The 24,917-nt window shown below is 41.3% G+C and overlaps 1 protein-coding gene across 1 annotated transcript; it reads right to left on the bottom strand.

Annotated features, from left to right (window-relative positions):
- Positions 1-3,596: 3,596 nt before the first annotated feature.
- TARS1 (threonyl-tRNA synthetase 1) lies at positions 3,597-24,355 on the bottom strand. The gene is made up of 19 exons (XM_074932112.1): positions 24,296-24,355; positions 23,800-23,880; positions 22,727-22,917; positions 21,569-21,692; positions 20,340-20,461; positions 20,015-20,132; positions 19,112-19,176; positions 18,952-19,030; positions 18,219-18,365; positions 17,257-17,355; positions 14,417-14,583; positions 13,695-13,857; positions 13,469-13,606; positions 12,696-12,773; positions 10,166-10,266; positions 9,943-10,047; positions 9,203-9,275; positions 8,364-8,478; positions 3,597-7,025 (listed from the first exon to the last, which is right to left on the bottom strand). Exons 1-19 carry the CDS (start codon positions 24,314-24,316, stop codon positions 6,877-6,879), a joined length of 2,136 nt encoding a protein of 711 aa, XP_074788213.1. The 5' UTR covers positions 24,317-24,355; the 3' UTR covers positions 3,597-6,876.
- Positions 24,356-24,917: the final 562 nt, after the last annotated feature.

The following is a 24,917-nucleotide window of genomic DNA, read 5'->3' as shown; positions in this document are numbered from 1 at the left end:
AAACCATGGAAATAAATGGCTTCTGGGAGCTTGGCCTTGCCATGTGTGTGTAGCCCTTGCTCTGAGCTAACAGAAAAGTGGTACATGAACGTAAACAGGCAGGTAACAGCTCTCCTTCCCCATTCCAGGTCTGAGTCTGAAAGCCCTCCCTTGTTTGCTGTATCCTGCTGCCTCCTCCATTCCTTGACATTCTCTCACACAATTCCTGCAGCATTTCCTTTTCTCCCTTAATGATCTCAGCTCAGGTCATGATTTAGATTCTGCATGATTGCCTCCTGTTTGCTGTTCAGGAAAACAAAAGCTGAAATGTGCTTTGTTGTGGTTTTCCAGCAGTGGCAGTGCTTTGTCCTGGTTACAGCAGGGTGGGATAAGAAGGGTGTCAGTGTTTAGACCTTCAGCAGGTTCTTCATTTACTGTGATGAGACTAGTGCTCCATATGAGACACACACTGATACCTCTCTCCATCTTAAATTTAAATGGTAGTGCAATACAAATGTTTCTAAGCAATGCAATAGTTGCTTTTCTTCATTGACATGGAAGGAAAATTGCATTATTTGGTCTATCTTAATTCATGTGCAGACCTATGCTACAAACTATAGCTGCTTTCTTCCATTCACTTGGAAACACTGATAGACAAAGAGTGACAGCTTGTCATAATCTTCCTGCATTATTTTTCATAAATAGGGATGATTGAAATGACCTTATCAGTGATACTTATTCTGATGAGTCTGTTAGTGGGAAGATACAGATTATCCTGTAAACAAAGTACTGCTTTGCAAAGTATTCTCCTGTTGACAACACAAAGCCATACGCCACCATCATTGCACCTTGTGCTCCACTGGCTCTACACAGAGCATCTTGAAAATTCAGGAGTGAAGCACTGGGCATTCAAGATTCATTAGAGCAGAAACAGTAAAGAAAGATCCTAACTTCAAGTACTGATGGTGAGGAAAGGGTAGCTCCTTCCTATAACATAGAAATGTGTTTGAAACCGTCAGTAAGAGTCCCAGATCTACTAGGCAGCACAACAAGGCTTTGTTTTCTGTATTTCCTTACTCTCTTCCTTTTTCTTGTGTCTTTTGCTATATAGGAGAGACCCCAACCTCAAAAATATAATATGTTCTTCGGATGTTGGGGATTTGGGTTTGAATCCCCTTATGCAGAGAAGAGAACCAAATGGGGGATGCCACAACTGGGACAGGGACTCTGTGCATGGCGAGTGGTGAGTTTTACAGTGAAAAGACATCACCTCTACAGTTGAGGTACTTCAGGGCTGGGCAGCAGCTGGTTGCAGAATCAGTTACAGACTGAGGCTGGGCTCTAGTTTCCACTTCCACTGGGCTCTAGTCCCACTCTAGATGCTGAGATCTTTCCTGAATTCAGGTGCAAGGGCTGAGTGTTTTTAAACAGCTCTTTTTGTCAGCTTTCCAGATCAGTGAGTTGTCCTTTCCAAAACAGCCAGGCTAAATGATGGATTCCTTTGACACTCTGTACATGAAATCTGAAAGAATTACCAAGTTCTGGTTTGAGGGAGCTGAGCCCAGAAAAAAACAGCTCTGAATTTCTTTTTTAAAACGTGCTTTTTGTTCCTCCTTGAGTCTAAGTTTATCACCTGCAAAATAACAATGATGTAAGTTCAGATATCATACAATGAAATGGACATTTGTTGTTTGATGGTCATTTCTACTCAGATCCTGAAAGTCTTACTATGTGGAAAAAATACTGAAAAAAACCAAACCAAATCTGTCATTGGAAAGTAAAACCCAAACATTCTGAAATGATTTTTATTTCTATCCTGTGAACAATCTCAGAAAAATTTCTGGGAATAAAAGATATGAATAGCTCAGCCTCCTGAAGCTGAGGAGTGTGGGGATATCTGCCTTTCAGTGCGAGAAAGGGGACCCTTGGTAGCTAAGTGGATGTACAATCTGTCCAGGGATAATCTGCTCAAAGACTACAGTGGTTTAAAAATCCTAAAGAGAGAAATCTCACTCTTAAAGAAAATCGCTATTTGATGCCTTTGCCCTGTTAGTCTGATCTGAAGGATTTTGTACTCCACCTGATCCCTCTGCTGACACACCCTCTCTATCTTGATTTGGAGGCCACAACTCAGAATATGTATGTGTCCCGTAGCTAAGTATTTATGAATTAATGTCATTGTACGATTATTAGCTCAGCTGGCAATGGCTCCTTGGAAGGGTGCGCTCAGTAATTCATCCAATTCTGACATTTTGGTGGCCGCACCAATAAAAGGTGTCTTTCCATATTCATAGGTAAGCCCAATGCTCAGTTAATTCAAAGCTGTTCCAGTGTGCAGCCTGACATCCTTGCAGATAGGCAGGGGTAGAGATTTCACATCCTTATGGGCCTTTCGCTCACTAAACACAAATACAGATAAATTTTCCTTTTATTGCTAATGTGCTGTAGACAGGTTAGTTTGCCCCTGAAGTGTGCAATTGAGAAATCACATATTAAACATGATTAAATTAATGTCATTGTGCATTTAAGCTCTTATAGAATAGTAAATTAACTTGTGCTGATGTTGCTATATGCACTCGATGTACAAGAGTTAGAGTATTCCCAAAACAAAGAGTCATGTTTCAGGAATGTAATAAAGCAATAAATGTTTAGTTTATAAGCCTGCTTCATCTTGTGATGGATAGCAAAAGGTGCTTTAAGTGTCAGCCCCAAACTGGCATGCTGCAAACATATTATCTTCTAATCTAGTGAGATAAAGCCATCACCGTGTTGGATATTTGAAACTGCAAGGAGTTTTAATTGTACTTTGCATCTGGGTGTTGGCAAGGAGGGCACTGTACATCCTTATTCCATGCTTTCTTGCCCAATCTCTGCTCCCCTCTGCCAACTCTCTTGTCCCTGTTTCTGGTCCTCTCTCTGGGGATCCCAGAGAGGCCATGCCAAAGACTTTGGGGAAGACAAGGGTGTCTGCAGTATGCTGTGTTGTGCCTCCATTCTGGTGGTCCCTACTACCTCTTCTTTTAATGCAGCTAGATATATACCCTTGCCTTGTGGAAGCCCTATCATGTTTAAATGGCTTTTTTTTTTTTTTTTTTCCTAGATGCTGAACACTTTTGAGTTTGGTTGGTGGGTTTTTTTCAGTTTTCACAGCTGCCCTCTCTGCATCTCTGAGTGTCTTCCTGTTTGCAGAAGAGCTTTGTAACCCAGTTGACAGCTATTTTGAGAGAGATACAGATACCTTATATATTAAAACTAAATGTGTAGCCCAGATGACTTACCTTTAGTGTTTGAGAATATGAAAAAATGTCCCTGTCTGTCCCAGTTTATGTGAGTACATGTTCTTTATAGTGATTTATTGTAAGATGTTAATGCATGCCTTGCTCCAGAGGCTATCCTACGTGGAAAAAACTTAACTCTGATAGAAGTTCAAATGTAGCTCATTCTGTATGAGCATACTCAATCACAGTGGCTAACAAGGCATCAACCACAACCAGACAACTGTGAAGGAATACTCAAGGCAGATGGAAAACACTAGTGTGTAGAAAGGCTGAGTGGTTCTGGAAATACTCTTTAAGCACCAAGCAGTATGTGCTTTTTTTAAAAGAGGCATAACAATATTTAATTTTCATAGTATCAGTTTACTATTATCAGATTTGACAGCCAGTTGCTTAAATCTTTACCAGAAGTGACAGTGCAATTAAAAAATGGTGAAGGCTAAGGCAATCATGAAGTTACATAGGGCATGAGCTGAAGGCCTGAAATGAGTTTTCAAAGACCCCTTAATTCTGGCTTGCTCTAACATAGGAAAAGTCAGACTTCACAAACTAGTTTTCTTTTACTAGAGGGCTTGTTGTGTTTGCTTTTCTGGGGGAACAGACATGGACTGAGTTTGGATGCAACGGAAAAAAAAAATGTAGTCAGGGCAAGACTGACTGTGTTAAGGTGCTTACACCAATTACCAATTTATCTTACAGCTGGTTTCTCCATAAAGGTGATGATTCACTGCTTTTAGAGGAGTTGACATAACACTACTGAATCTGAATATCGATTATCAGATTGTCCCAGTGGTGTAACTGAGGAAGCCGTATCAGCCAGTGGTGGGAATTTCAGCCCAAGATGTGACAGGAAGAGTCCAAGTGGAATTACCCTTGGTTGTGGCAGCATCCAGATGGCTCTGGACCAGGGGAAACTCTCAGGGGAGTTTGCAGAACTGAGGAGTTTCATGGAAAAGTGAAGGCTGGCCCAGTGATTCCTGTCAGGTACAGAAATTCCTGCCAGACTTCACTTGCATAAACTTGGATGGTTTACCAGCTCAGGTATCTTCCTTCTGTCATTCTGTGTGCCTCCTTCAGCAATTTGCTTTGAAATCTGCTTTAAGGTATGAGCAAACAAAACTTGCTATGAGGCAGAGTTGGAGCTGCACATTATCAGCTACTCCACAGGAAATGCCCACGGCATGGAGGACGTACAGACAGAAAACCAAGCTGCAAACGTTTTGCATTTCTCTTTCTTAATGCTGGTAATCAGAGCATGCTCCACACAACTGGAGAGGTGGCTTTCAGGCTTCTCACACCCTGCTAAGAATTACACAAAGGCTTCTTTCCTGCTTGACAAGTGGTTCCATCATTAAACCACTCGGTGACACCGAGTTGCATTGTCCTGCCTCAGACTTGCAGAGTCCTTTGTCAGGAGCTTGGTCCTACCAAAGGTGACAAGCAGTGACCAAAGGCCACTCTTCGGAGGACTTCTGTTGATCTGAGCATGTGCTGCTCGGACCAAGCCAGTCCTCCTTCTGCGCACATCCAGAGCTCCTGACAGCTGGAGAACTTACAAGAGCAGAGAGCACGAGTTTAGATGGCACGTGAACAGAGCATCACACAGATCATGATTTGGGCATAAGCACCTTGGTTCTGTCCACACCCTGCTGGAGGTACGTGGTTTATTGGATTGTACCCTTAGGTGTTGTTTCTAGTAACAGAGTCATATATGTACATCTACACTGTTCTGTAGGTAATTGAAAGGATGACCTAAGTAAATGAGGTTTCTGTAAAAGGATGACTTGTCCCAGACTGACACCTACCAAGCCACACACAGCAGTGGCCAGCATTTTACAGCACCAGTATCTCAATACATGACTAAGGCAGTTTAATGCCAGCCTGCCTGGGGATCGCTGCAGAACAAAAGGCAGAGCTCTCTGAAAATCAGCAAGGACACCAGCCTCATGGGAAGGTGGTTTGAGGCACAATTCCTGGAGAGAAACAGCCAGTGGCTTCTTTTCCATGTGGGACTGATATCTATTCTGGTTTTGCTTCAACACTTGATGAAGTCCTTCTGTTCCAGGGACAGCCGGCACCTGATTCTGCAGTTTTACACAAAAGTCACTTCAAGCAAAGTAAACCAGGTGCAAAGTACAGAAAATAACAACTCACTTAACCCTCACCAAAATGATTTGGAAAGCAGTAAGGCAGAAGAAAGTCAATTTTCCTCCTGCCCTCTTTTTTTTTTTTTTCCACAGTAGTGAGTTGGAACATTTAATCTGAATTAACCACAGGAAAATAAATTTTGCTACAAGTTGCAGGCCTTGTGGCCCAGTGAAACTGAATTCACCATGGGTTCAAGTGCTGATACAGTATTACCATCACCCCTGAGAAAGATCAGTGAGAAAAGGTTCCATGAAATGCTTCAGCCCAATAATAAAGGAAATGGGACTTGATGGATCCAACCTGTCCTCAGACCTGTCTGATCTTTGCTACGGCTGTAACAATAACTTTTTTTAAACGAAGAGGTATCAACCACCTCTGGAAGCTGTTCAGGTCAGTTAAAAAACAAAATAAAAAACCTCAGACCATGATTTTATTTTGTCAGTGACAGCTATTTGCCTCTTGTCAGCCAGATATGCAAAAAAAAAAACCAACCCCAACCAAAACCCAAAACAAACCAAACCCCAAAACAAAAACCAACAGATGAGATCCCTCAACTGTGAGATTGGAGGGGCTGCTAATTGAGAATGTGATGCCCAGACTAAAGGCATGGTGTTCCACTGAAGGGGACTGTGACTACCAAATTGAAAAATAGTATTTGTCTTAAAAAAAAAAAAATCATTATCCTTTTTAGTTTGGTACCTTCTTGTTTCTACAGTGACATACACAGGCTTACTGAAAGGACAGCTCAGGGGTAAGAAAAGAAACACTCCTTGTTTCCAGGAATCTCGGTTTCCTCATGTGCTTCTCTGGCCCTGCTACATCCTACCTCTTCCAGACAGTCTTATCCCCCACCTGCAACTCCAGCGACCTCACCCATAGAGCCAGCACAGTTCAGACACTGCCTCTGGAAAAGGTACAGCTGTCTTTGGTTAGCAGCTCCGTGCTCTGTGGCAGCTGGCCCCAGGCCAGGGATGTTGGCAGTGGGAGACCTCTGCTCGCCTCCCCCTTAGGTTGACTGGGAATGGTGCAGAGTCAAGCAGACAAGACCACAAGGTATCTCCTTCTGTCCTAAAGGAGACTCTCCAAAAGCTGCTGCCCAAGTTTCTTAAGCCTGAGGTATTTTGTTTAGCTTTCATGAGAAACATTTGTTATCAAAGTCTATTTTATTCTTAACAGGGTAGTTAGAATGTTATGGGTATCCCTGATTAAAATTTCCATTTTCCCTTGCAGTTACAGAAGTCATTTCATCTTGCTCCATCTGTCAGTGGTCAGAGGCCAGGAAATTTTACTTTAAGGTTTGTGAAAAATTGATTTTTACAAAAAGAGACGTTTCTGACTAAAGAAAAATCTCTGCTAAATTGAGCAAGAGGTCCAATGTGAAATATATTCCAAATCTGGTTCAGCAAAAAACTCTGTGATTAACTGAATTAGGAAAACTAGAATCTTTTCTTTATGCTAGGTAGAGCAGATGGTGTTAAAATTCTTCCTCTGCTTGTCTGGAGCGAGAGCATTTCAGTTCCAGCAGTCTCTCCACAGTGTCTGCAATTGTACGCTCACCATGCACCTTGTTATCTCGAGTGCGGATGTTAACTGTTCCACTTGCCTTCTCCTTTTCACCAACGACTAGAAACAACCAAGATGCAAAGGAATTAGCATTTAGCAAGCTCTTTTTTTCTCCAATTCCCTTAAAATTTAGGCGTACTAAAAAATTCTAAAGAGCTTGCCAACCAACACACCAAACCCTTCTCTGCCCTCCTCCCAGCTCCCCCCACTTAGATCTGTAACAGCCAACACCCTTATTTAATCTCCTATCATTTAATAGCTTTTAGTATATTATGAACAGCAAGTTAGCAAAGTATGAGTAAAGAGAAAAGTAAACTTAATCAGTCCAGCTTGACCTACTACTTATTAGAGAACACCGTAAAGTCAAAATGAGAAATAAACATGGAGTACTCCACAAAGATTAGAAAGACAACTTGGAATGTAAATAAGCAATAGCTATTTGTTTTCTTTACAGAGACAGCAAGACAGTTTACTGGAAAATCCCAAAGCTATTTCACTTAAACATTAAGATACAGATACCAAGATAATATATGTGTACCTTATTACTAATATAAATTTTACACAATGTATTTGGAGGTTGCTACAGGAGATTGTATTTTTCTGGTACCCAGTCTACATTCAGTGAGACAACTCTTTGAAACAACCTCTGAACATAAATTAGGTGAGATTTTTTTTCTCTGACTGGGAAGGCTGACCATTTGTTTGTGGTCTTGAAGGTAAAATGTGGTTCTATCTTATCTGTATCATACACTTAAAGTTCTAAAGAACAAAAGAACTTTACTCATGATTCTATCAACTACTCTGAGGGTAGAGTTTCTCTGTCAAAGGCTCCTTCTACTCTAATGCATGCAATATAGTTTGAGGGTCAATGCTAGAGCTTCAATTTACATGACATGACTAATATGGTACTTCAAATCACATACTGCAGGGTCAGTTTCTAATTGTCCCTGCATCATGGAAGAGTCTTCTCCTGTGCATGCATGTATAGCTCAGAAATGCACCACAGCTGAATGCAGTGAAAATACAGTATTTCTTCTGCTACACTTAAAATAAGAGCATAAATTGTTGGGGAGGGGTGTGAAAAAATTACTTAATCTGACTGACAAAGAGCAAGAGATTTCATGTAAGTCTCTACGCTGCTGACCAGAAGACAGCAAAGACCCTTTTCTAAAGCAGCACTAATGCCTCGGGCCACAGTGACCTCCTTTCAGTGAAGCTATACAAACCTGGAACGTCTATCATGTAGGCATAAGAGGCTCTCTGGAGTGCAGACACTGAGAACAAAAGTGACCTAAAACCCTGACCACCACTCTGCCTTGCTCACAGAAGAAAGATCAAATCCTATAACCTATGCAAGAAAGTCAGCCAGGATAAGGTAACAAATGCACTATACATTACCCAGAATAAAGTTATACTGTGCAAGCTGAGCATTTCTGATCTTCTTGTTCAGTGTGCACCCAGGATCTACGTCAACATCTGCCATTAATCCAGCATCGTGGAAGTGCTGCCTCACCTAGGAGAAAAAGTATTTAAACTGTCACTATAGATATTCATGACAATGAACTACCTATGACTTGTAGACTTAAGTCAGTCAAGCTTATCTGACCCCTAAAACAAAGGCACTATCACTGGCTCAAGCACTGGAGATGAGCCCAATTCAAGAAACGAAAACAGGTCAGCTACCATCCAAGTACATATACACTAAATAACTGATAAGCACTGATGTTAATATCTGATGTTTTGAGCTGAATAGTGATTTGAGTTTGATATTGTGAAAGGCAGCAGGATGGTGGAGCTTTCTAATTAGATGATTTTTTTTTCCAGACTCTTACGTATAGTGGGCTTGAAAGAAATACAGCAAAAGGTCTGCTGGATGCTAGATATACAAAGACCCATCTTCATCTTTCTTACTGCTTTTGCTAGATGCACATGGCCATGGGAGACTAGAACCTGAAGGGTAAGAGAGCTTTTGAGTTAGAGAAAAACACTGAAGTTTTCTAAAAAGAAAAGCCTCACAAAGATCAGCATTTCTTGTTTAGATATGCAGACCTATTTCAGGTCCTCTTTAAGATACATGTACCTCAGCAGCTAATTGTCACTGTAATATAAAAATGATACACTGTAATATGCAAAGACTTATAACATTTATCTGGGACAAATGTTATGAGTCATTAACAACCAAGTATCTCAACTAAATACAATATACTGAAAAAAGCACCCCAAACCATATACATTACCTTTTGAGCATACTCATCACACGTTGGTCCCACTGGTACCACCATTACCTGCTGTGGGGACAGCCAGAGCGGCCTTTAACAAACAAACAAACAAAACAAGTTTATATAGCTTTCAATTTTTTTTTAGTACAAAAAATCCTATTAATAGCACCGAAATCTACAAGAGAGATTCATAAAGCCAGCTGATTACAGTGGGTTCAGATATGATGACAACGCTATACTTGTTATAATTTATTTCCCAAAAGAACTGACTGTCTAAAAAAAATTGCAGTGTGGACAAAAGTCCTTTTTGATCTGAAGATTCAAAGCTGTGTTTTACAATAGACAACAAATCATAATTAAGTTGTTGAGCTTATTACTAACTAATCGTGGGAAAACATTTACATTTGGGTCTTGTTTATAATCAGAGGGGTCATCCACATCAGGTATTATACTGCAGCAATGACTTGTTGCAAGGCAGTCCAGCTGCAAAAGCAAAGTTGAGAGATATATATGTTGGATGGACAAGCTGTATGCAGCACCTGCATGGGTGGTATCATGTAGAGGCTACCATATCTAGAATTATTTAATATCTAAGGAAGGTGGTTCAGAAGGAATTGCCCTGTGGTACACCTACAGTATGTCTCTGTAGCAAGCAAGTAGAACCAAACCCTCTTGATTCTTGCATGCTTGGAGCTAATTTCTTTCAAATATAAAGCATTTGCTCAAACTGGAATAATAAATCTACTTTTCCGTGTTACCATTTGCCACCATAGTTTTCAGTTAGAATGGCGATCATTCTCTCCACAGATCCCAAGATAGCCCGGTGAATGATAACTGGTCTGGTCTTGTCATTGCCATCATGGCTGTGAAGAAAGGTGGGGTTTTTTAAATGTAAGGTTTTTTCTTAATGTAAATTTATGCCTGCAAGTGGCAGGAAAGTTAGATTATATAGCAATTAAAACCACCAGCCTCTCTGCTTACCTGACAAAGGTGAGGTTAAATCTGACTGGCAGCTGGAAGTCCAGCTGGATAGTAGCACATTGATGGTAGCGGCCAATAGCATCTTTGATCTGAATGTCAATCTTGGAAACAAAAAGACACAGACTTTCACTACAGTTTAAGATAGAAGCAGGGCTCTCTGAAAGCCAACTCATTGCTTTAAGATGGAAGGTTTCACTCAATGCAGAGGAACCATATGTGGTTTTAGACAACATACTTCAGCCTACATTAGGACTTAAATGATTTGCAGGTTCTGACACAAAAAATGTTAGAGCTAAAACAGGGTGAGCACCCTTCAGGGGGATCTACATTTAGTACTTCAGACGATTTTCTGTGAGTTTCAAACTGGGTCTTTCACAGGCCTTCCCGCTGCTTGAATTTAGCAGCACTTAAGTGCAAATGCAAGATCAGAACTAAACAGGTCTCTCCAAACCTGAGATTTCTTTAACCTCAAACTGACAAACTTACACTCCTTTACTATACAGTATTTGAATATATTACAAATTCAGGGCATGAACATGCAGTGAGAATCCTGCTGTTAAATAGTCCACTTATTAGTAGGGATCACAGTAATCAGTGACATTTGTTCTGATTATGAGTATCTACAGTCAAGCCTATTCTTTACACTGCATCTTACACTTTAATCTCAAGTACATTTATAATAGAAGTTAGAGAGAAGTATGAAAAAACAGATTTATAGTGTCCTGACTTTATTTATTTATCGCATTGCTTATTTTACCAGTACAGCTATATGTTAGGACTGTGTGCCTTATTTTAATTTATGTATCAAACAGAGTGTTTTATTAACTGAAGTTCTAAATGTCTTTCAGCTTTGCATTCAGAAGCCAGAGTTTATCATAGTTCAGCTACTCACTAAAGAGCTTCTATCAAACTACTTACAACCTTCTTTAACTTCAAATCACCCAGTTACCGAGTAGAAGAAAAAAAATCCAAGTAGTTTACCCTAGATGTAGAGCTTAACTTAAAAATGTAACTTTAACTAGTTTCCATTAAAACCAATGCAAAATGCTACATGTTTGTTCACTTTACTTTGGCTAGAGTTTATTAGGAGCAAGTATAAGGTTAATTAAGGTTAACAAAGCTTCCTGTAGATATTTGCTTTCTTTCAAATCAACCAAGGAAATTACTAAATCTTGTTTGCATTTCACATTATGAATGATTAGCTGCTATAACACTTTTCACCTACAACCCATAAAACGAAATTGATTCAATCAGCATACAAAGAGAGAAATCAGAACCAGTTTACTAAATGACTAAATATAGACATAGATGTAGTATAGGTCTATTAGGGAAAGACTTAGAAGTAATTTTGAAAGGGTCTCTGTCCTTATGCTCAAAGAGATCAGAAACTTTCTAGACAGCCCTACTTAATCTGTAAAAACTGAAGAGACAGCTTTGAAAAAACCCAACAAAACCAAAACCAGTGCAAAGGGCTTTTAAAAATAACAAAACCCACCAGCAACTCAATACAGCTACAAAACTGTACCAGTAAATGCAACATTTTTCAAAAACTTGTTTTACCAGTAAGTTTGTTCTTCTCATGACTTATGATTCACTTATCACCCAAAGGATCATTTTCTAATGAAGCAATTGCTGTGGTAATACAGATCTTAGAGTGCCACCTTCTGTTCATGTCTTCCACTAAACCAATCGGCTCTGTTTAAGCCGCAGTTTATACAAGTAAACTGGGTTTAATGAAATGAGTGTTAAAGCTGTGTGAAAATCAGGATCACAGAGTGTTATTTCTCTCTCAATTATTTCAGTTTATCTATCTGGAAAATCACAAAATTTCAGCTGTACAGCATCTTAAAATGGTATTAGATAACTATAAAAAAAATCTCCTTTTCCTAATCCCAGCTCTAAATCTCAGGTTGTACCAGGTCATCAGTTTAAGAATCAGTTTTGATCTATATCCTTCAGCCAAACCTAAACAGCACCAATGCTTTAGAAACTCATACTGACATTGAAAAATTCAGTGATAACATTACATTGGAAGGGAATGTGCAGGACAGTAAGTGAAAAATAAAAGTTATCTTTACCAAGAAGATCATTAATAAAACCCTAGAGCATCACCATACTATTTTCTCCCCCTTGATCATAATAAGATATGAAAAGCACTCCTTACGTATTAACAGCATTTAGCACTCACCTGTATTTATTTAATTAACTTAGAGCAGAACGTTAACTAGATGGAGACTTCGGCTTGGCCAAGTACCTATTTGAAGTCATCTGGCAAACATTCTGCACAATTAGATACCCAACACTTGTAACTTCCCCCAGAAAGACATTTAGCATAATTTCGTAAACACATGTAGACTTTGGGGTTTTTTCTGCTTATCTGCTATACTGCAAAGAACAGTATTTCCATGCTATCCATACTGCCAAGACTATGGTAGTGTGAGTGGAAAGCAAGGAACTGATAACTTTTTTTTCTGCCTCATCTAAACAGAATTAAAAGGCTAACACAATTAGGGGTTAGCAGCATACTAACCTTAGGTCCATAGAAAGCACCATCGCCAGGGTTTAACTCCCATTTCTCACCAAAGTCATTGAGGCTGTTTTCAAGTTGCTAGAGATAAGGGACATATACACAGTTTCTCAAATCGTTTGCTGTCTTTCCATGTTACAGATGTTACACCCTACAGATATGTGACACTACCAATTCTCATTACTCAGTTACGGCTGCTACTTCATTTATTTCTGAAAATGCAAAGTTTCGAAAAAGCTCCAGCTAAAAAAAAAATCAGTCCAAATTCAAACAAAAAAACCCTAATATTCATTTTGGAAGAGGCCAAACAATCAGCATTAGCTAAGATGCAAGAGATTTTTATGGTAGATGCAGTTTGTAGGTAACACTGAGAAGGGACCCTTCCTGATACACTTAAAGTCTATTCCTGCCCTATCTTCTCCCCAGCACTGTACCTGCAGGGCCTAACCCCACCTGTTTGATCTTGAAAGCAACCTGGCTTTTGGAAGATGCCTCTAAGTCTTATTACAGGGGCTGCCAGAATTGGTTCTTGTCCTCTTTTTTTTCAATTATCAAAAAAATACAAGGAGAGAGACGTAATTTGATTCTGACATGAAGACTGCTTCTGTATGGAAAGCAAGCTGTTTACAGCAGCCAGACTGAATTGAAAACAGTTATTAAAGTTATATTGTTCATGTCCAGCTGTCACTGTAACCTTCCAGAAGGCAGTATGTTCTTACAGGATTTTCAGCTGCAGCCTTGCTTTCATATAAAAAGTTAATAAAACTACTGTTTACCTTTTCAGCTTGATTCCACACTTCAATATCTCCCAGGTATTTTTCAGGACGAGTAGAGAGATTCAGTTTAAAGGAAAATCCAAAGACATCGTACACAGTACGCAAGAACTGCAGACAGCTCTTTATTTCCTCTTCAATCTTTGTAAGAATAGAAATAAAGTCTCAAATATGGAAAAATCAGTTAATCTGATTTTAATTCCCAATTTCATTTAAGAGCAGGCCATACCTGCTCCATAGCGCAGAATATGTGAGCATCATCCTGCTGGAACCGACGTACTCGAGTGAGTCCTGTAAGAGCTCCTGACAGTTCATTGCGATGCAGAACACCAAAATCAGCCAACCGTAATGGCAGCTCACGCCATGATCTTGGACGATGATCAAACATAAGGCTGAAGGAAAAGTTTATTATTTGAGGCTTATCCAGAATCAAAATTCTGCAAAGAACAGCCCATGAAAAGCAGCCAGTACCTAAGAATATATACCTAAGATGCCCATAAAGCCAATGATGTAATACAACCATCATTCACATCTAGTTTTGTCAGGAAAAAAAATGCAGATATCCTTTTATCTCTGGTAGGCTTCCCTCACCTCCGCAGAGAGAAGATAAAACAGCTCCTAAAACTGAGCATTAAAACCTGAATGCCTAAATTGCCACAAAATTGACAGTGCCCCAGTATCTATTTTGGGCATCTATTTGGATACCAAGGTAAGCTTCAGGTCTAAAACACAGTCACTGTAATGATGGAAAAAAGACATTTTTTTGGTGTCTAAAGAGAGCATGTAGACAACACAACTCATAATTACATCAGTCCTGACAGCATGTCACATCTGGATACCTTGAAAATAGCCATCTTTACAATTAAGCAGCCAAAAGAAACAGGATTTTTTTCTTTTTTTTTTTTTTGAATCAGCATCATCTTTGGTAGACTGTATTTGCTATGTATTTACCAGTGTCCTGGACAGTTCATAGGTTTCAGAGCGAAGATTTCTTTCTCCACTTCAAAGGAAAACATGTTGTCACTGTAATGCTGCCAGTGCCCTGAAGTCATCCACAGTTTGCTATTGAAAACATTTGGAGTGACAACCTCCTGGAATCCACGTTTTCGATACTCACTCTAAAACAACAGACCCAGTATATAAAATGACTAATAAAGCAAACAAAAGTAATGGTATTCAGCCTTCAATCTGCAGCTATATACAAATGCTACCCTAAGAAAGTCCATGACTCAAGAAGAGGGAGAGGGAGATTCAAGTTGGACATGCCAGGATACATCCCTTCCACCAGCACCACGCTTCCCCCAAACAACTCCTCTATAGTAAGCAAGCAGAACACGTTTCCTCCCTGCAAGCAAAGCAGCAGGCTCTAATTATTCAATGACACTTGACAGTATATTGCAGCCCAAATATAGAATAATAAGACAGACTTTAAATACTACAACAGGAAGATCAGGATTTTTTTTCTATACATAATTTCATAACACATAGTTCTACAAGGCCAAATCTAATAAGTTTATTTTTTAAAAAATCAATATACATCAGTGGAACAGCTGTAGAGTGATCTTAGCTGTACTATCAGATATGGAAGAATTCATACTGTAAAGCATCATTATCACTGCTTTAACTGCAGGTATAAAGTACTGATAAAAACATAACTTAGCAAAGATTGTGACAAGACTCAGGGAGAAAAGGAGAGTTTACAGCCTTTGGAAGAAGGGGCTAGCCACACACAGTGATTACAAAGAGGCTGTGAGGCTATGCAGGGTGGAAATCAGAAGGGCTAAAGCTCAACTGGAAATTAATTTGGCCTCTGCAATCAAGGATAACAAGAAAAGTTTCTATAAGTATGTCAGTACCAAAAGAAAGTCCAGGGAGAGTCTCCATCCCCTGCTAGATGCAGGAGGAAATTTGGTAACAAGTGATGAGGAGAAGGCTGAGGTGCTTAATGCCTTCTTTGCCTCAGTCTTTAACAACAAGGTTAGTTGTATTGATGAAATCCAGCCTCCACAGCCAGAATACAGAGACTGGGAGAACGACCCCCCTGCAATCCAGGAGACAGTCAGTGACCTACTGCATCACACAGACATACACAAGTCTATGGGACCAGATGGGATACACCAGAGAGTGCTGAAGCAGCTGGCTGGGGTGCTCACCAAGCTGCTTTCCATCATTTACCAGCAGTCCTGGCTGACTGGGGAGGTCCCGACAGACTGGAAATGGGCCAATGTGACGCCCATCTATAAGAAGGGTTGGAAGAGCGATCCGGGAAATTAAAGGCCTGTCAGCTTGACTTCGGTACCCAGGAAGCTGATGGAGCAGCTCATCCTAAACACCATCATGCAACACATGAGGGACAACCAGATGCTCAGACCCAGTCAGCATGGGGTTATGAAAGGCAGGTCCTGCTTGACAAACCTGATCTCCTTCTATGACAGGATGACCTGCTTATTGGATGAGGGAAAGGCTGTGGATGTAGTTTACCTTGACTTTAGCAAGGCTTTTGACACCGTTTCCCACAGCATTCTCCGAGCAAAAATGGCTGCTCAAGGTTTGGACAATCGCACACTTCGCTGGGTAAAAAACTGGCTGGACGACCAAGCCCAGAGTGTTGTGGTAAACGGAGTTAAATCCAGTTGGTGGCCGGTCACAAGTGGTGTCCGCCAGGGCTGGGTTTTGGGGCCACTCCTGTTTAACATCTTTATTGATGATCTAGACAAGGGGATCGAGTGCACCCTCAGTCAGTTTGCAGATGACACCCAGTTGGGTGGGAGTGTTGATCTGCTCGAGGGCAGGGAGGCTCTGCAGAGAGACCTGGACAGGCTGGAGCCATGGGCTGAGCCCAACTGGAGGAGTTTCACTAAGGCCAAATGCCGGGGGCTGCCCTTGGGCCACAACAACCCCCAGCAGGGCTACAGGCCTGGGGAGGAGTGGCTGGAGAGCTGCCAGTCAGAGAGGGACCTGGGGGGGGTGATTGACAGCTGGCTGAATATGAGCCAGCAGTGTGCCCAGGTGGCCAAGAAGGCCAATGGCATCCTGGCTTATATCAGGATTAGTGTGGCCAGCAGGGACAGGGAAGGGATCTGACCCCTGTGCTCGGCACTGGTGAGGCCGGACCTTAATTACTGTGTTCAGTTTTGGGCCCCTCACTACAAAAAGGACACTGAGTTACTCGAATGTGTCCAGAGAAGGGCAACGGAGCTGGTGCAGGGTCTGGAACACATGTCCTATGAGGAGCAGCTGAGGGAACTCGGATTGTTTAGTCTGGAGAAGAGGAGGCTGAGGGGAGACCTCATCGCCCTCTACAGCTCCCTGAAAGGAGGGTGCAGAGAGCTGGGGATGAGACTCTTTAGCCTAGTAGAAAGCGACAGGACAAGACGGAATGGCCTCAAGTTGCGCCAGGGAAAGTTCAGACTAGATATTAGGAAGCATTTCTTTCCAGAAGGGGTTGTGAGGCACTGGAATGGGCTGCCCAGGGAGGTGGTGGAGTCCCCATCCCTGGAGGTGTTCAAGAGCAGGGTCGATTTAGAGCTTAAGGATATGCTGTAGATGGGAACTGTGCTAGGCAAACGGTTGGACTAGGTGATCTCCAGGGTCCTTTCCAACCTAGATGATTCTGTGTGTGAAGACCAATTCAAAGAAACCAGGTTTCTCTAGTACCGTGGCTTACAGACTAAGAGATTAAACTAATTTAAAATGAAGGGCTGTTAATACTGTTATATGTAGCATGCTGTTATGTACTTTTCTAAAATTAAGCAATTTCTTCTACAAGATTTCCAAAAGAGATTACTTACCCGGATAAACTCAATTAATGTGTTATAAATGTAAGCTCCTTTTGGCAAGAAAAAACAGCTACCAGGGCTGAGCTCATGAAAGAAAAACAGTTCTTGATCCTGCAGAAAAATAGTGTTTGAAAAACTTAGTATCTATACACCATCTTTTTCACCTAACATCCACAAATTACTACTGACCAGGCATCACTAAATTTAAAAAAAATAAAAGAGGAATACCAATAATCAGATACATTTTCACTGTTAGATCTCCATCAATACTTATAGGGGAAGAAGACTGTTCAGTTTCCTGTTCCATTACTGATACTCCACAACTTCATATTATGTCTAACTCCTAACTGTACCCCCACAGCTCCCTTTGTACATTGACAAGTAATGTTTAGTTCTGCTACTGCAGCTTTCTAAATATTTGCACATGAACTGAATGTGTGAAGTGTAGTTGGCTGATGTGACAAACTGTGTACGTGCTTGAGGGCGGCATATAGTGAATTCTTCTGTGTATTTTCCTGATGTCCTAGCAGCAGACCTTGTAACAGTGTTCAGGACTACCAATTATCTGACAGGGGTTTCTATCTGAAAGACAAAATCAAAAACCAACCAACCAAAAAAACAAAGAAACATATTATGGATTCTGAAGCCACACAGAAGAGCTGTGAGTGAATAGCCTGCAGCAAACTGTGTGGGAATGAGCAATGCCTGCAGACCAAATGTTCTGTTCTGATTGATCTGTGGAATAAAGATGTCACCATGTTTAAAACAGTGAAAAGTCTAAAGGGAAGTTATTTGCTTTAGGACTTTTGATGCTCTTCAAGAGAAAAGTACCCAGCTTTCTGACTCAACTGAAAATGCGATCGTGTCACATCTTGGTTGTGGCAGCAAGTATACACTGTCTTTGAGATGCATCTAGTTACAGGGTTAGATCCACACAGTGCTTGTGAAATACATTACTAGAAAAACTGTCTCACCCGCCCTATTTTTCTGTGATCTCTGCTTTTTGCCTCCTCCTGGAATTTCTCCCATTCCTTCAGCATTTTTCCATCTGGAAATGAAATTCCATAGATCCGCTGGAGGGATTCCATGTCAGCCTTGCCTTCCCAATAGGTAGAAGAATTCTGCATGCAAAAAGACATGAAACAATGAAGGAAAGGAGGAGCCTCCACATTTTACTACTACTGCCTGCTACTGAAAGGCATGTCATTACTAATAAATCACTATACTTAATGCAGAACAACTAAGGCATATGGAGAGTTTTAATCTTAAATTCAGAGCACTGATCAGAAAAATTCATAAAGATCAGATGAACAAAATATGTAAAAATGGTTTCAAGCTCTCTTGTCTTTTTTTTAAAGCTTATCTGCTCTTTTTGTAGCCATCCTATTCCAACTGCTTATCCACACTCAGCTATAACCATCAGCTGAGCAAAAACTCTAAACTCTAATAAATACAGTTCAACCAAGCCTTAGGCCACACTCATGCCCCTATCTGTGCTGAAAGTACAGGCTCTGGCCAACCTAGCTGGGCCTCACACCATTTGAACATGAATTCTAGCATCCAACTCTTCCCCAAATTTGTTACATTGAGTTTTTGGCCAGGTTACCCATTTTGTGGTACATCCTTGGGTAAGTGACCATTGCATTGCCCAAAGACAGGAACACATATTCAGTGAAAACATTTGTCTAAGGCAGTTTCAGCACTTACCTTATGAATTTTAATGGTCTTTATCTTGCCAGTGTGTCTGACGTGAGGCCCTCTGCATAAATCTATCAAGGGACCACACCTAAGAATAGGAAATCATTCATTTGGTATATTTCATTCTAGAAACTTATATCCAGTAATATTATGATGCATGTGTAATTACCTGTATACTGTTGTAGTTGGAGTATTGACCTTCTCATTCAGGATACGACACTTGAATTTATTATACTGAGAAGAAAAGCAACACACGTATCTCTTAACTCCTTGTTAAGCAAGAGAACTAGACAGCAGTTTAAATTATTTGCATACCTCATGCTATGCTGCACCAAAACAGTATTGTAAAAGACAGACAGAAAGATAGTCAAGTAGTGAAGCAAGGTGCTCAGAGAGCAGGTTGTGCAGTCTCCATCCTGAGAGGTTTTGAAGGCCCAGCTGGACAAGCCCTGAGAAACCTGGTCTGACTTCAGTGCTGACCCCATGCCCTGTCCATGAAATTGGACCAGAGCCCTGCAGAGTGACCTTCCAACTTGACTGACACTATGATTCTCCTCATGTCCTAACAGTGAAAACTGAGTAATGTCTATCTCAAGAATGCCAGAAGATTAACTGCAGCTAGGTACTAGAGAGAAAGGATCAGCTTTTAGAGTCACTTGGACATCCTCCAAAGTCCTCATTCTAAAACATGTTTTATGAAGCTTTCTGAACGCATCAGCACATGCAGCTATAGTATCACAACATTTTACTAACAGTCAATATAGGCATATAACATAACTGCACACAATATATTGTAAATTTACATCTGTGGGAAATAAATGAAGAATGTGGCTTTAAAGATTTTGCCAAGGGCACCCAGGAGAGGAATAAGAATTCTTAGTTGCAGAAAATCCAATGCACACGCCTAAGAACCTAATAATTACAACCACTCTTTTTTTTTTTTTTAACATCATAAATGAGCTTATAAGAATATATCACCTTAAAAAGTTAATTTGATTGACCTTCCTCTACCACAAACGTGGCTAGTTACAAAAGTACACAATGCTAGAAACAACCTTCCGAAACAGCCTACCTTAAACATTTCAAGCAATGTTTCCTTCTTAACTTCCAGTCTTTCAAAGGCTTGTTTTTCTTTCATTATCTTCTTGCATAATGTTTCCAAAGCAGAGAAGTCATTACTTGATACACCCCTAAAATAAACCCAGACAAAAAAGTGAATCATTCTTGCTTTCACTTGCAATTTCTGATCCAGTTGCAATGCACCAGCCTGTGGATGGGACACACTGCAAAAAAAAAAGCAATTGGCAATAGTGCAGATGACTTTGTTCAGGAACAAGCAGGTAAGAGAAATTTTCCTGTGACTGCCATCCCCCCAATCTTAAAAATACAAAACCTACCCTTCCTCCAGGAACATGTCATAATAAAATCCATTCTCTATTGGTGGGCCATAGCACAAACAGCCACCATAGATGCGCTCCATAGCTTCACCCATTATGTGAGCACTTGAGTGCCAGTATACCTAATGGAAATAAAAACATGGGGATCAGTCTGAATATGCACAACGCATTTCTGAGAATTCTATTTAAAACATTTTCTGAAATGCTTGATTTTAAGGATACTTGACACAGATCCTGCATTAGAACAGTCTGCAGAACAGAAGTGCCCTGCCTAGCGACACTCTCATCCTAAGCACCAATATTTCCAAAAGGCAACACTGGAAAATTGCTTACAGCCTGGTAGCAAATCATTCCTATTTTCAACTAATGTTGAAATGATTCAGTTATCATCAAGAAGTTAGGAAACTAATTCAGAAACTTTTTTTTTCTGTGAACATCAGTCAATCAGCTCTGCATAAAGACCAAAAGGTGTGTTTTCAGTATAAAGCTGTGGTCCTATCTGAAGATTTTATGCATGGGAAATCCTGCACTGAAGTAGTTATGAAGTTCATAAAGTTAAAAATTACACTCAATCTTGTAGTACACCTCAAGTTTTGACAAATTAAAACCAGATCTATAGGACTTCAGTCTGCTTTTATTTGCACAGACCAGTAAACATAAATCTTACAGACACCATCACTTAGCCAACATGAAAACCCTAAGTTTGAATGCAAGACCTGTGATGAGTTTGACTGACAGCTTCTCATACCAGATCATTTTTTCTAAAGACAATATTTACAAATTTACTTGATATCCACATTTATTTGAATGAGTAGCCAAAATAAGATACACAGTTTTGCATGTACAAAGTAAAAGAGCAGCCTACTCAGGTACTTTCATGACTGTACACAGACAGTACTTTTGTATTCAGTATTCTTTCCAAAGTCAGTGCTGAAGCGGTTGCTGAAGGTTGCAAATATAAAATTCTAATGAGAATAGACTTGACAGACTACAGCAACTGCTAGCACACCTGGCTGCAAATACACAGCAGAATGCACATTATCTGCAGTATTGCAGTGTATGTAGATGTAGCTACGGAGCTACATTGTAGATATGCAGAAAATGTAGATGTAGCTACAGAGCAAACCTGTTCCGATCTCCTCATCTTTTGAACACAGTAAAGATGCAAATAACTACTCAAAGCTGACTTTAATGCAAATTCAAGAGCAAACAAATTTTGGGAGACTCACTGCTTGAGCGTCTTCATCTTCAAACTTAAGCAGCTCCAAGGTACAATCCTCCTCCAAAGGACGGTCTAGATCCCAAACTGTCTTGTTCACTTTAGCAATAACAGTGTTGTCAGCTAAGCCCTGGCTACAGAATAAATACACATATATGATCTTTTGAAATCAGCAAGTAGAAGTTCCCCAAATTTGCCCTCCATGTTGAGTAAGAATGTCAGAAGTGCTCAGAGTGGGCACAATATTATAACTTCCAAATAAAGAGCAGCTTAGCCAGTCCTATGAACATGCATGAAAATCCTACTTGCATCCTGAAGATGAAGAAAACCACGCTGCATACTTGACATTCGTATGTTCACTAACATTATTTAACTTGGAGGCAGACACCTCGAAGTATTAAGCTGACTTTAAAATCCTATTGTAATAAGACAGCTTTTTTTTTTTTTTTAAATTATCAAATACCACTTCTGATGTAGTAACTTTACAGTTTTGTCTCCACCAGGCAAAAAACCCTGTCCTAGATTCCAAATAACAAAAGCAAAGGCCCCAATGACAAGGCAGCTGAGCATGAAAAAAATGGTATTACACCTCTAAGAATCATGAAGTTTTTGTAATTTTAACTGTGAGCATGTCCAGTGTGCATTGTTCAAAACTAGTCCACAGCAAGTTTGAGTGACCTAGAGATGTACAACACTCCTTTTGATGGGTATCTCCCTTGCAGGTGAAAATGCAGTTAAGTGAAAGATACTCAAACTGTTAACTCTCTGAAATCAACTGGAACATCACCCAGCAGTTATTTTCCCCTGGTCTATCCAAACTGGTTTCCATGTGCTAACATTCAGTTTGACAGAGTAAATGTATTAGCAAATTAGTTCTTAATGCAACAACAGTACTTGCGGGGAAAAATATGCAAGTAATGTTTGTCTAAAAGATCTCAATTACATTCTTATTGAATTTCAGAAACCGCGTCTTCATAAGGAAAAAAAATTACACTCCAAAACTAAAACCCTATTGGTTACCTCCTGTTTCTTACATACAAGATGCCTTGAGAAGAGTTGAGATAAATGACTAAGACAGAAATTATACATTTACCCATACCCTCACAGCCACAAGCTGCAAACACAGAGCTGTCTGAAAATGACTGTGTATCACAGAATAGAATCATACCTAATTCCACAAGCGATTTGATAGGGAGTAGTCTTCCAAGATTCAGCATCAACCTGCTTGCCATCAGGTAATGTAACTTTAATAGGTTTACTGTCGTTTGCAGCTCTTTCTGCAAGGAGTGCATCGTGCTCAGCTTTAAGTTTATTGTACATCTCTAAACGCTCATTGATAAATGCAGGCCAGGGATTCAACTATATATAACAATTAAGGACAAGAGAATAAATCAGTAGTATTAGAGTAATATAATAACACATTATGTCAAGAATGCAAACAGAATGGATATACTTTCTACAAGCATCTATGTGGCCATATCCATGTATGTGCTATATCTAACAAATAATTCTCATTATTGCAGATTAACTTTATAGTATTAATTATATGGTAATGTCAGCTTAACGAAAATTATTACTTTGAAATGCACAACTGTACACCTGTTTAATAAACTACACATGTTATTAAGCATCTGTTTAATCAGCTACACAAGGACAAAAATCAATCTGAAAAGACTGTTAAAGTTCAGCATAAAAATAGATTTTTCTTCTTAGGTCAAAAAAACGAGGGAAAATGTCTTTTCTGAGCCACCTGGACAGAAACTGACTCCAGCCTACACATCATGTAATGACGTCAGGACTATCAGCTTGGGCAAACCCAGGGTTATTCAGCTATGCAGTTGACTCAGGATTAGGCTAGCAGCTGGCCCTCTCTGTGCAGTCAGAGGGACCTGTGTTTACCCACCACGAAGGTGGAAAAGACAGCACCTTACGCAGGCTTCCCTCATCCCAGAGATCTACTCCCAACCTCCTGGTGCGAACAGAGGCACAATGAAAATCATCACCAAGCAGCAACTATGAAAATCTGAGCTGCTCTCCCATGACACCAATACAACTGGCGTAAAAAGCAACAAAGTCACTTCATGGCAAACTCTGGGAAAAAAAGAGTGGGAAAAGGAATAACTGTAATGCCAGATAAAATAGTTCAGAGGGCTGGACTGCTGCAGTTAATGCCAGCAGTAACATAAGACAGCGACAAGGAGACCGCATCTTTCAAAGCCCCATGTTCCAAGTGCCGCTCACCTCCGTCCTCCCTGCATCGCCGGCTCCTTCCTTCATTTTCTTCTTTCCGCAGTCTGCCTTTTTTTCTTCCCCAGCATTTACCTGAGGAGGGCGAGCACCATTTCCTCATTTTCCAGCAGCCCCTCACACCTACGCCGCTTTAACCCCCCCTCAGCCCCACAGACCAGGGAAGAGACCGGATCTCTTCGTCGCGGGAAAGCCCAGCCCAGCTCACTGCTCTTTCACCTTCAGGTAAATCCCACCGCCTGTCAACCCTGCTCGCCCCGGAGCTGGGGAAACCCCCAGCGACCCGCCTATAAGGGTGAGGGGGAAGAGGCCCAGCTCCCTCCTGCCGCCAGCACCCGTCCTCCAGAGAGGGCTGCTCCCCGGCCAGGCCTGAGCCGGGAAGAAGGGGACGCCCCGCCTCAGGACACCCCCCGGCCCGCGGTGAGGGGGAGCCGCGCTGAGGAGGGAGCCGGTGCTCCAGCGCGGCCCGCCGCCGCGGTGCCGGGCCCACCTGGCTGTCAGCGCCCGCCATTGCCGCACGCGGAGCCGCCCGGCGCAGCGGGGAAGGGGCGGGAACGGCTCCGCGCAGGCGCCGCTCGGCCGCCGCAGCTGATGCAACCGGGACCCGACCGGGCCGGGCCGCAGCCGAGCCAATGGGGCCGGGGGACCGCGCCGCGCCGCCCTGGGGTGTGTGGCCGGGGCGGCGGCCTGTGAGGGGCTCCAGAAGCTCAAGATGGCGGAGTCCATGGAAGCACCTGTGAGGGCGAGACCCGGGGCCGCGGGGACCGTGTCCCGCACCTCTGCTCCCTTCGCTCTTGCGGGGAGAAACAACGCGCCTTCCCTCGCCAGCGGGGCCGTAGGGCCCCACGAGGGGCTGAAGGACGGGGGGGCACTTAAGGGAGACCTAGCTACCATTCCCCTGAGGCAGAGATTCAGTCAAGGATCAGCTCATGGGAGCACTGTTTACAAAGGAGTCTGAAGTAGAATAAAATAAAATCAGATTGACCAATGTCTGATTTCTGAGGAGAAAAAAAAACTGGAAGAGATTCCAAGGAGATTCTGTCAGACCAGTGTTGTCCCAAAAGTGAGGGCTCTTCTACCTGGTGTGGAATGAGGTAGGCAGTAATTCCACA

This window comes from Athene noctua, chromosome Z, assembly GCF_965140245.1.
Source record: "Athene noctua chromosome Z, bAthNoc1.hap1.1, whole genome shotgun sequence".
In the NCBI taxonomy this organism is placed as follows: Eukaryota; Metazoa; Chordata; class Aves; order Strigiformes; family Strigidae; genus Athene; species Athene noctua.
This window is presented reverse-complemented; position numbering and strand designations above follow the sequence as displayed.